Source organism: Solanum pennellii, chromosome 1, assembly GCF_001406875.1.
Source record: "Solanum pennellii chromosome 1, SPENNV200".
Taxonomy (NCBI): domain Eukaryota; kingdom Viridiplantae; phylum Streptophyta; class Magnoliopsida; order Solanales; family Solanaceae; genus Solanum; species Solanum pennellii.
In genome coordinates, this window is record NC_028637.1 from 4130049 (window position 1) to 4140669 (window position 10621).

Genomic DNA, 10621 nt, shown 5'->3' on the forward strand with positions numbered 1-10621 from the left:
CGACAACGACACTAATGTCCCAAAAGTATAACGGAGGGTATCTGCATACCATTTATGATAGTTCAAGGTTATATTTATTTATTTTTTTCCTTATTAATATATGGATATTGACAATGAAACATATCCTCTCTATGTCCCTAATTATTTGTCTAATTTTTATTTCATTTTAACGAATTAATAATAGACAATTCTTCTACCTATTATACACTCAATTAACTAATTTTGAAAAAAATAATTTTTTTTGAAAATCTTTATTTTTTAGTTTATCAATATTATAATTAATAAAAATAAAATAATAAGTTCATTATATTAATTATTATTTTCTCGTGTTAATTTAAAAACTAAGAAATTATTATTACTTATATTATTTTCAAGTTTCAACCAATAAATTAAACTAGAAAAACCCTTTGGAAAGGGTAACATGAAAGAGTAATAAATAGATGCGACAAACAAATGGATAGCGCGCCGCAAGTGAAACCTAATTGGCAAAGCGTATGCACCGATTATAACACTAGTCTTTTTTGTTATTAAATATCGTGACATCACTTACGAAAAATTCTGTGTTAAAATAATTCATTGTTATTGATGGTTTTATTATTTGTTTTCCTCTATTTTGCTTATAAGATACAAACACGTATTAGTGATTCATGATCATTGATTTTATTAGATATTTTTTCCGTTTTAAAAAAAATAATTTTATGTTTTTTTAATCTGTTTAAAAAGAATGATTCTTTTTCTTTTTATAACACTTTAATTTTAACTTTTCACGTGGCATGTTTAAGACCACAAGATTAACGGACACTTAACTTTAATTTAGAATCACAAGATTAAAATGTCTTTTTTCATTTCTTAAATTTCGTTCCAAATTAAATTAGATCATCTTTTTTTTAAACGAAATGAGTATATTATTAGAAATTATCCACAAAATTGTGCAGTATGTTTACGGTCTTCATCATATTGAAATGCTAAAATATATTTTTACATAATAATTACTATCTATTGTCATTGGATGATAATTAATTGTTAAATAATCATTTTTTAAAGCACATTCACAATCAAAAGTGAGAGAACGACACATGAAAGATTTGTTAATAACTCTATAGAGTTAAAAATTATTTGATCGACAAGTACTTTTAGGAATATCTTTGATCATGGGTAGTGGCGTAGCTAAAAACAACTCAGAATAGCTAGTCAGATATTAGTCAATGTGAATTATATTATGTATAAAAAATTTATATAATTACTTTTTTTATATGTATATATTAAATCTTAGATACCCTTAATAATACTTTTGACTTCACCATTCATCGTGAGATTATAAACTGATTGTTATAGGAACAATCCACACCTTCTAATTGTTCTTTTCATCCCTTATGGTTAGCAGTCAAATGTCTAATCAATACAAATATTGCATTAAATTATGGTGACAAATGTTGCATTAAATTATGGTGATTCTTTCTATTTAAGTAAAAAAAATTCACACATTATTAGTTTCTTTATTAGCTAGATCGTAGAGGAAGATTATTTTATCCATTATGAAAATTAAATTAATAAAATTAATATCATTAGATATTCAAGAATTGATATACTAAATAAAAGTAAATTAATATATCAAATTTTGGGGATAAAATTAATAATTAAATATTCGTAAATTGATTAATTGAACTCTTGAAAATTGAAAACTTCACTTGACGTTGTTAATTGCAAAAAATAATAAGAGATTGCTAGAGAAATTAAGACTTAAAAGAGAGAAATCATGAGGAAATAAGAAGATTGTTGTAAGAAAAATGATGAAATGTCCCAAATATTTATTGGTTATAATATAATTTTAAATTTGGGGAGTTATTTTTATTTTTTTAGGGAGTTTTGGGGTATTTTGAGTCCAATATATCAGATTTTTTTTGTTGGTCTCTAGGTACTGCTTTTTTCTTTTTTTTTGCAAATAGCCCCCTTGGCCCAACCATTGAATAAAAATTTTGATGATTTTTTTTTTGAAAAATTGTTTAAAATAGTAAAATAATTTAAAATAAATGCTATAATCATAATTTCATTTAATTCTAATTTGTAGCAAATACTTTGTCATTCGTTTCACTCCTCAAAAATTTCGCTCACCACTCTCTCTTACCCCTCTTATTTTATACAAATACAAATGTATAAATTGTATTTGTGTTTGTATAAAACGAGAGAAACTGTATATACAAATACAAATACATATTTCTTCGTTCTATAAACTTATAATTTTAATAAATTACCTAGTTCTCTTTTGTCTTCCTCTCTTTCTCGCCTGTGCATAATTTCTGTTGTACAAACGCGAGAGAGAGATTTGATATACAACTATTTTAATTCGATTCAATTGTATACAAGTTCAAAATTTTGATATACAAACACAATCATTAATACATATACATAGTTGTCTATGGATCGCAAATAACAAAACTGTAGCTATAAAGCACTAATATGATTTTATGTTTGCTAAACCTATAATTTACTCTCTTTTTTAACCGGGTGACCCGATTGATGGGCCGATGATCCAACCCCCACCTAATTCCTGAATATCGAGATTCAGACTAGTCTATTTTTAATCGTAAATTTTTCATATATTTTTAAAATATTTTGGATTGTCAATTATTGTGACTTATAGTATTTTTTACATAATTTTCATATAAAATATTTTGGATTATCAATTATTGTAACGTATAGTACTTTTTACATAGTTTTCATATAAAATATTTTGAATTGTCGTTTATTCTGACTTATAGTACTTTTTACATAGTTTATATATATATATAATTTCATTTTTAAAAAAATAAGGATTTTCCCTACAAATTTCTAATTAAATTTAAATGATTTGATACTTAAAAATAAAATATAATCACATAAATTAAAACAAAGTGAGCAAGCATTTAGTTTGATCTCTATAAAATAATTCGTGAATTACGGTACAAGTAATTCATGAACTATTAATATAGGTACTGAAAATCATATATGTATTATTAAAATTTAAATTTAATTAATAATACATCAAAATAATCTTATCCTCTACATTATTATATAATAGGACAAAGTAGAGTCAAAATTAAAGACGAAGTAGATAAGATACGACAAAAAAAAAAAAAGATAGATAAAGCGCCGCAAGTACAACATGATCCATGATCATGAGTCAGGACACTTTTAATAACGTAACGTTAGACATTACTTACGAAAAATTCTGCGTATATTATTATATTTAATATTATTTTTATTTATTGATATCGATGTTGATATTAATGTTGATGTTGATGATTGGTGATTTATCTTCTTCTAGCAGCAGTTTCTCTTTGTGCATTAAAGTAAACAGCAGCAACAGGGGAACCCAATCCATTTTCTACTGCAAATTTTCGAGTGTTGAAATGATCTCTTGTTACTGGTGGTTTCACTGTTTGTCTTCCTCTATTTTGCTTATATAATACAAATACGTATCGATGAATTCCAATCACTGGTTTTGGACTCTCGTAGCTTACTATCTCTCTTCCTGCATTATGACGTAAACTTCTACGTGTCAGATGAAGACATAATTAAATGAATAAAATTATCTCTAACTCTAACAATCATATATCTTACATAAGATATGATTGTGCAGTTTAACATGGTATCAGAGCAAATAGAAGTCTGGATTGTAATTTTACTATTATGTCAGAATACTATTGAAGATATAACTATCATGAAAACGAAAACATTAAATTTAATTTGCTTACCAAAAGAGGCATCAGTAGAGCCAGGAATATCTGTCACAATCCTAAAAAAAGCAAAAACCAAATTTTAAATCCATGCAATTATAACAAAATAATCTTAGTAGTAAATAATATCATGTTATATATGTTTTTCATCATTTACCAATGGAGGTGTTCTCTTAAGTAAGGATCACTAGGACCTGGAACGTCTGGATCAATCATCACCTTTTGCAAACAAAAGAAAAACGAGGAATTTACGTTACTCACTGAAAAAACACATGATGAAAAACATATAAAGACGTACGAGTGTGTAAGCAGATCTCATGTCTTCGCCACCAATCTCGACACGAGGCTTAGAAGCAATGACAAGAGGCATGAGTTCATGACCATTAAACACTTGTTTGGTTCCATTATATGTCACATTCATTTTCACACTTGGATTGAAACTATCTACAACTTCTCCAATCACTTTTGCAACAATAAGTGGTTCAATATCTCTACAAGACATGTTAATCCTTCTTCTTTTTTTTTTGGTTACTTAAACTAATTATTGTGTGTGTTGTTTTAGTATAAGCTATGCAATAGAGAGAGATATGGTAGTTATGTTACTTGCAAGGAGGACTTTATATAGGACACTAAAATTTGAGGTGGGGTGGCTAGCTACAAGGAAGCATCTTCATCTAAACTTAGTATTATTTTAATGTGGAATATAAATGATTAAATAACTTGATAATCTTTTAAATTTGTAGATGAATATCATTTAGATATTTGAACTATAATATGTGTCAATTGAGTACGTCTATCAGGGGCGGATCCACGTAGGTTTCAGGGGATTTACTCGAATTTCCTTAGTAAAAAATAACACGATATATATAAGGTAAATTTTCTGTATTATGTAGATATATTAATTTTGAACTCCCCTGTAAACAGAAAGAAAGTGTTAGTATAGTGGTAGATCTCCTTCTAAATTAACCCTTGTGTCCAACCATTGTAAATATTTTTTTTTTGCTTCTTTTCGTTTAGTTTCACGATCGATCTTTCACTCTTTTTTTAATGTGCTAAAAGAGTAGATTTAAATCCAACAAAATCCAAACATGCTAAAAGGTCTTTGTTGTTTGTATAAACTATATATATACTACTACTTCCCTGGAATTCTGTTTCATTGGCTTATTCACACATTTATACTTTTACTTTTTGAACCCCTAAATGAAAATCTTGAATCTGTCACTGGTATCTATTAGTTGATTAAATTAACTATATAAATTATGTCACCTCCTTTACATCATAAATATCAACCTATCGAAACTGACCTAATATATATATATATATATATAAAGATTGGTGGGGAACAATTAAAAGTGTCACAAATTGAAAGGTTGTGTATATATGGAAAAATTCGAATGTTTCTTTAATAACAAATAAATTTCCAATATTGGCAAATTCATGACGGAAAGAGAAACCACTAGAGACGGTAGAGAGTGTAGATAACTTTATTTATTTTCTATGCTCCCTTTATTTCCACTTCCACCCCTCTAGAAAATTATCCGTAGCGTAATCAGAAATCTCATTAAGGGGTATTTAAATTTTGGATATTAAATTCAAAAACATAAACAAAAAATATTCTATAGGAATTGATCTTGACTGCCCTGCATACTTTAACATCCCATTGTCATCGAGCTACTGCTCACTTCACATCAAAAATATGCATTTTTAAATATCTTATAGATTTTACGTGGATCATTGTAAAAAAACAAAATACAGATGTGAGGAATCAAACATGGGCGTCTGTAACTTTTGTGCATGTCCTTGTCACAAAAGTAAAATTTGACTTTTATATATAGTGTAATTTTTCAACGAAGGATGTTCAACTCCATTATAGCTCCGTCATGCTTGTCTAGCAAAAAAGCTCTTTTAATCCCACTAGCCACTAGGTAATTGATCTAGTATGTTTTATGAAATAAGTTCATTCCTCATTGTAGCTAATTTAGCAAGGATTCATAAAAACAAATGCTCCTAAGACATTCCGTGCTTTTAATCCAACTCAAGCCGAAGAAACTTATTCAATGGTCACCACTAACCGTCTTTGGTCCCAAATCTTTGGGGTTGCTTTTTCCAATAAATGTTGGTTACAAAGGTCTCAAGGTAATCATTGCAAAGCACAAAATTGGCGTTAATGTTAATTCCCTAGCTAGGCTAATTGTACGCAAATTTCATTATTTTAGGATCTAATTAATTAAATTCACACTAATTTGTAATGCTATATTTCGTATCATATTTTGGATCTCGAATACATGTATTTGTCTCTTTCAAATATATGTATCTCGTATCAATTAGTGTGTCTAATTAAGAGATATAATTGAAAGTCATTAATTGAGATGTGCACCTAATTAAGAGATATGACTGAAAGCCATTAATTTAAGAGAAACAAAATCATGTTTGTAACGACTTTAAAAGATATGACATATCACAACTCCTAAAAATAAATCAAAACAATTAAGATCCTTTTTTTCTTTTTGGTGATTCAACAAAGTTTAGACTTTTCAACTCAGATTCACGAACTATTATTCATATACATGTGTATATTTTGTTAAACACATATATACTTAATTAGATACTCTGGAAAAAAAAATAGATACATATAATCTTAACTCAATAATGTGTTAAATACATGCGTAAATCTCCAATAACGTGTAAATCTCCAATACATGCGTATATTTATTCATATACATATACACTTAATTAGATATAATGACTAAAAAAATAGATACGTATAATCAATAATGTGCCAGATACATCAATAATTTCAATCTGATCCAAAAACTCCCTTTCTCATCTTCTTGCTCGTTAAGGTTTATCACAATTGCTGCATAAACCCTCTTTCAATTTGTAACCAATTACATACTACCTTTCTCTTTTGTTCGTCAAAGTTGTTGCATATTTGAATTTTGAAATTTAAGCGGATGAAAATATCGAGATTGTAGAGGTAAAATTTCTTGCATTTTTCGAGCAACAATAAATAAATATTCTTCTCATTTTGAAAATTGCTAGACATGAAAGAAAACTAAGAAAAGTTTTCGAATTTTTCAAAGCCTAAATTCGCTCATGTGTTATATTCTTATACTATACTTTATTTTGTTTCAACTTAAGTGATACTTTTTTTAGTCTCTCCTTAAAAGAATAATATATTTTTTTATAATTAGAAACAATTCAACTTTAAAAGTTCTCTTCTATACTTATAAAATGATTTATAGTCACACAAATATTTACAATTAATTTTATATCATAAATTTCATAAACCTTCCCATTTTCTTAAACATCGTGTGGAGTCAAATGAAGTCACATGAATTAAAACATATGAAGTATTATTTATGGGTTTCGCCCTAAAAGAATAACATCTTTTTTATAGATTGAAACAATTCAACTTTAAATTTTCTCTTCTGTACTTATAAAATGATTTATCGTCACAAATATTTAAGATTAGTTTTAGACCATAAATTTCATAAATCTTCTCTTTTTTAAAAAAATCATGTGGAGTCAAATGATGTCACATGAATTAAAACATATAAAGTATTATTTATGAGTTATGACCTTAATGCCATCATACAACTTCTTATTCCTTTAGTCTATTTTTTAAAACACATTTTAACGACCCTTGGATGGGTCAGGGGCTGAGCAACACCCGCAATTCCTATAGTCCATTGGCTTATTAGAATGAGGAATACTACTTTTTGAATTTGAAAACAATTATTTTAGATAAAAGGGAACTCCACTTTTGAGTTTTGAGGTTCTTGTGTTGTGTAGAAATGAGAAATGGAAAATTAATCTTATCATCGAGGCAAAAGTACAACTTTTATGCTACCTTAGCACGGATACTTTGTTAAATTTGGTAATGACAAGACATCTTATGCAAATTATTGGCCCATTTGCTAGCAATTATTGTAAATTATAAGCATGTCCATAATCATAATATGCCTACTCTAATGAAACATGAAACACAATTTGTAACTGTTTAATTAGTTTGTTTGATTTGACATCATTCTTACTCTTTCTATCCCAAATTATTACTCTCTTCGTTCTTTTTTACTTATTCACTTTTAAATTGACACGCTTATTAAGAAAATACTTAATGACGTAATGAATTTATCATTTTACCCCTATTAATTATGAAGTGGATGGAAAGTTCTACATTTTTCAAAGTAATTAGTCATTTAATAGAGGGTATAATAGGTAAAAAAAAATTATCCTTTCTTGATATGTCAAAATGGACAAGTAATTAAGAATAACTATAAAAAGAAAAGTGAACAAATAATTAGGAATGGAGGAAATAATTATTCCAAGCTCAAAAAATTGTCTTGAAATAATTGTTATTTTAGAAATTCAAAACTAAAGTGGAAAAGTATTTTTAATTATATATGCCCTTAATATTCAATAAGTAGTTCTTTTTAATATAATTTAATCCTCCAAAAAAATCTTTAATAAATAAGATAACTTAGTAAACCAGAGGGGGTTAATATTCCACAAGAATGTAAAGTTATTCCTATATTCTTGATCCCCCACCTAACATTCTCAGTTAATTATTTTTTTCAATTTATATCTCATGAACATGTTATGAAATAATAATAAATATAAAATAAAAAGACACGCAATTAATAAAAGAGATTTTATTTATCTTGACATTTATGAACAAAATGAATTGAATTAGCTTTTAGGATACAAAGTAGCTTTTGTTAGGGAGTAATTTATTTCTAATGTGAAATTATCCGACATGAATGTGAATTTAGTCAGACTCTAACGTGGATATCAGACACTGAATGAAAAACACAAAAATAAAAAAAATTATTTTGTAGGTTTACTTCTAGAAGGTGCTTATAAAGCTATTTGCATGCTATTTTATAAACTACTTTAGGAAGCTATTTTGTGAACTTTTTATGGAAGCTAATTGCAAAGCTACTTATAAGCTATTTGTAAGATTCTTCTAGAAGCTATTGGAGTAATCAATGGGCATTTATAATATTACTTGAAAAAGTAAAGTGAGAAAAAATGTAAATGAAGAAAAGAAGTACATAAATCTAGAAATAGGCATTACTAAATGTCTCACTAAAATTTTATCAGAATAAATCAATGTAACAAAATGTTGTAATAAACGTAAAATTCATATTCTCATAAATCATTTTCATTATCGCATCATATATGTAGATTTCGTTGGTGATATTTCATTTGTATCGATTCGTAGTGCGACATAACATATATATATATATATTAATTATCACTTCTATTAATTATTTTCAAGTACCTAAACCTCTCATGAGGTTTCATAAAGTATTATATATTATCAAAAGTTCTTCAAAATCAGGGACGGACCCAGTAAGCCAAACGCGGGTGCTCGAGCATCCATTGATTTCCGAAATTTTTTGTATATATATATAGAAAATATGATATATATGTTATTATAATTTAAATGAGCACCCATAGAACAAAAGCAGCTGTGCGTGAGCTGGTTTAAACCTTTGCAATAAGAGGCGCGTGAAGCCACTGGTGAGGGTTCGAATCCTGCCAGTTGCATTTCTTTTTTTAAAATTTTTTCAGCGAATTTTACACCTGGAAGTGAGCACCCACAACCTTTAAATCCTGGATCCGCCACTGTTCAAAATCATATTACCTCATTATTATGATTATTTGCTATCTTTTTCCTTTGAAAGATTATTGCAATTAAAATTGATTAGTCTATTAGACCTTATGTATGTACTACATTTTATTCTTTGGAAACAATTAATAAAAGCATTTATAATTAAAATATGATATTAGTATTGGATCAACTAATGTATTTGAAATTTGACTTGAATAATCTTTTGATGAGAATTAGATTATTGATAATGTGTTAACCGATTGATTTTTTAGGAAGTGCTCAGGAAATCAAGTCGATAAGTCAATTATGTTTTGGGTACAACAAGTCTATTTTGCACTTGTTTGTAGGCGTGTTCATGTGAGTAAGAAATTTCTTTATTGTATCGACCTTTCAGATAGGCTCAATAGGGTTTGATACCTTCAAAGAATAAGTTACAGGAAAGGGCTAATTCTGAAAAATAATACTCTTTTTTCATAATAATCAATTTTATTAACATCTAAAAGACTTGTATGCCTTTCTTGAAAAAACTCAAGGAATTGATCTAGGACTCGAAAGAAATGACAAATTCCTTGCTCTAGCGAGTACTTGAAGGGCTTCAAGATTCTTACTTTAAAGGGTAGATTTCATTCGAAATAGTGTTATTCAATTGATCAAATCCTTAAACTCCGTACGGAGGTAGAAAGATAAATTGGCCAATCATGTGGATTAAGATACCCTTTGTCCATTACTGAATAAGAAATGATTGCATATAATCCTCCATACATATATTTTTTAGTTGCTAATTATTTTTTGTAACGACCTTATTCGTTGGTCATTTAGTATTTTTCAAAAAAAAAAATAAAATTGAATCCTTCTTGTAGCTTATATATCCAATTGTGACATGTAGAAATAGAAATATTTTTTGCAAGATCAAAATATATATACATCACCAAAATATATATATATATATATATATAGCAATTTAATTTGTGGGATGATTTTTAATTTTTTTTCGCTTGATTTTTTTATATTTATATCATCGTGTTCGACCTATAATATAAATAGCAAGAAAAATCCAAAAAGGGAGAAAAAGGAGAAATAAAAAATTAAGTTATTGTAACGACCTGTTTAGTCGTTTTGAGCAGCAGATTTTATTTCTGGAAAAACTGTGTGAGTCGACGGAACCCACGACGGACCGTCATGGGCACGACGGGCCGTCGAGGGGGTCTCGTTCCAAAAGACTTAGACTTTTGAAATTTGGGTACTGAAATCGACTCTCTGAACTTGGCGACGGACCTGCAGGACG

General features: G+C 27.9%; 1 protein-coding gene across 1 annotated transcript; it reads right to left on the minus strand.

The window, feature by feature from the left end:
* Positions 1–3085: 3085 nt before the first annotated feature.
* LOC107030182 (CEN-like protein 1) lies at positions 3086–4269 on the minus strand. The gene is made up of 4 exons (XM_015231556.2): positions 4015–4269; positions 3874–3935; positions 3735–3775; positions 3086–3511 (listed from the first exon to the last, which is right to left on the minus strand). The coding sequence occupies exons 1-4, from the start codon at positions 4216–4218 to the stop codon at positions 3291–3293; spliced, it is 528 nt and encodes a 175-aa protein (XP_015087042.1). The 5' UTR covers positions 4219–4269; the 3' UTR covers positions 3086–3290.
* Positions 4270–10621: the final 6352 nt, after the last annotated feature.

Bases quoted from the DNA above. Each gene is read 5' to 3' on its own strand.
- LOC107030182 (XM_015231556.2), bottom strand. From the start codon at position 4,218: ATGTCTTGTAGAGATATTGAACCACTTATTGTTGCAAAAGTGATTGGA. The intron at 3,936-4,014 runs GTACGTCTTTAT...TGTTTGCAAAAG, and splicing joins TGAGATCTGCTTACACACTC to GTGATGATTGATCCAGACGT. The intron at 3,776-3,873 runs GTAAATGATGAA...TGCTTTTTTTAG, and splicing joins TTAAGAGAACACCTCCATTG to GATTGTGACAGATATTCCTG.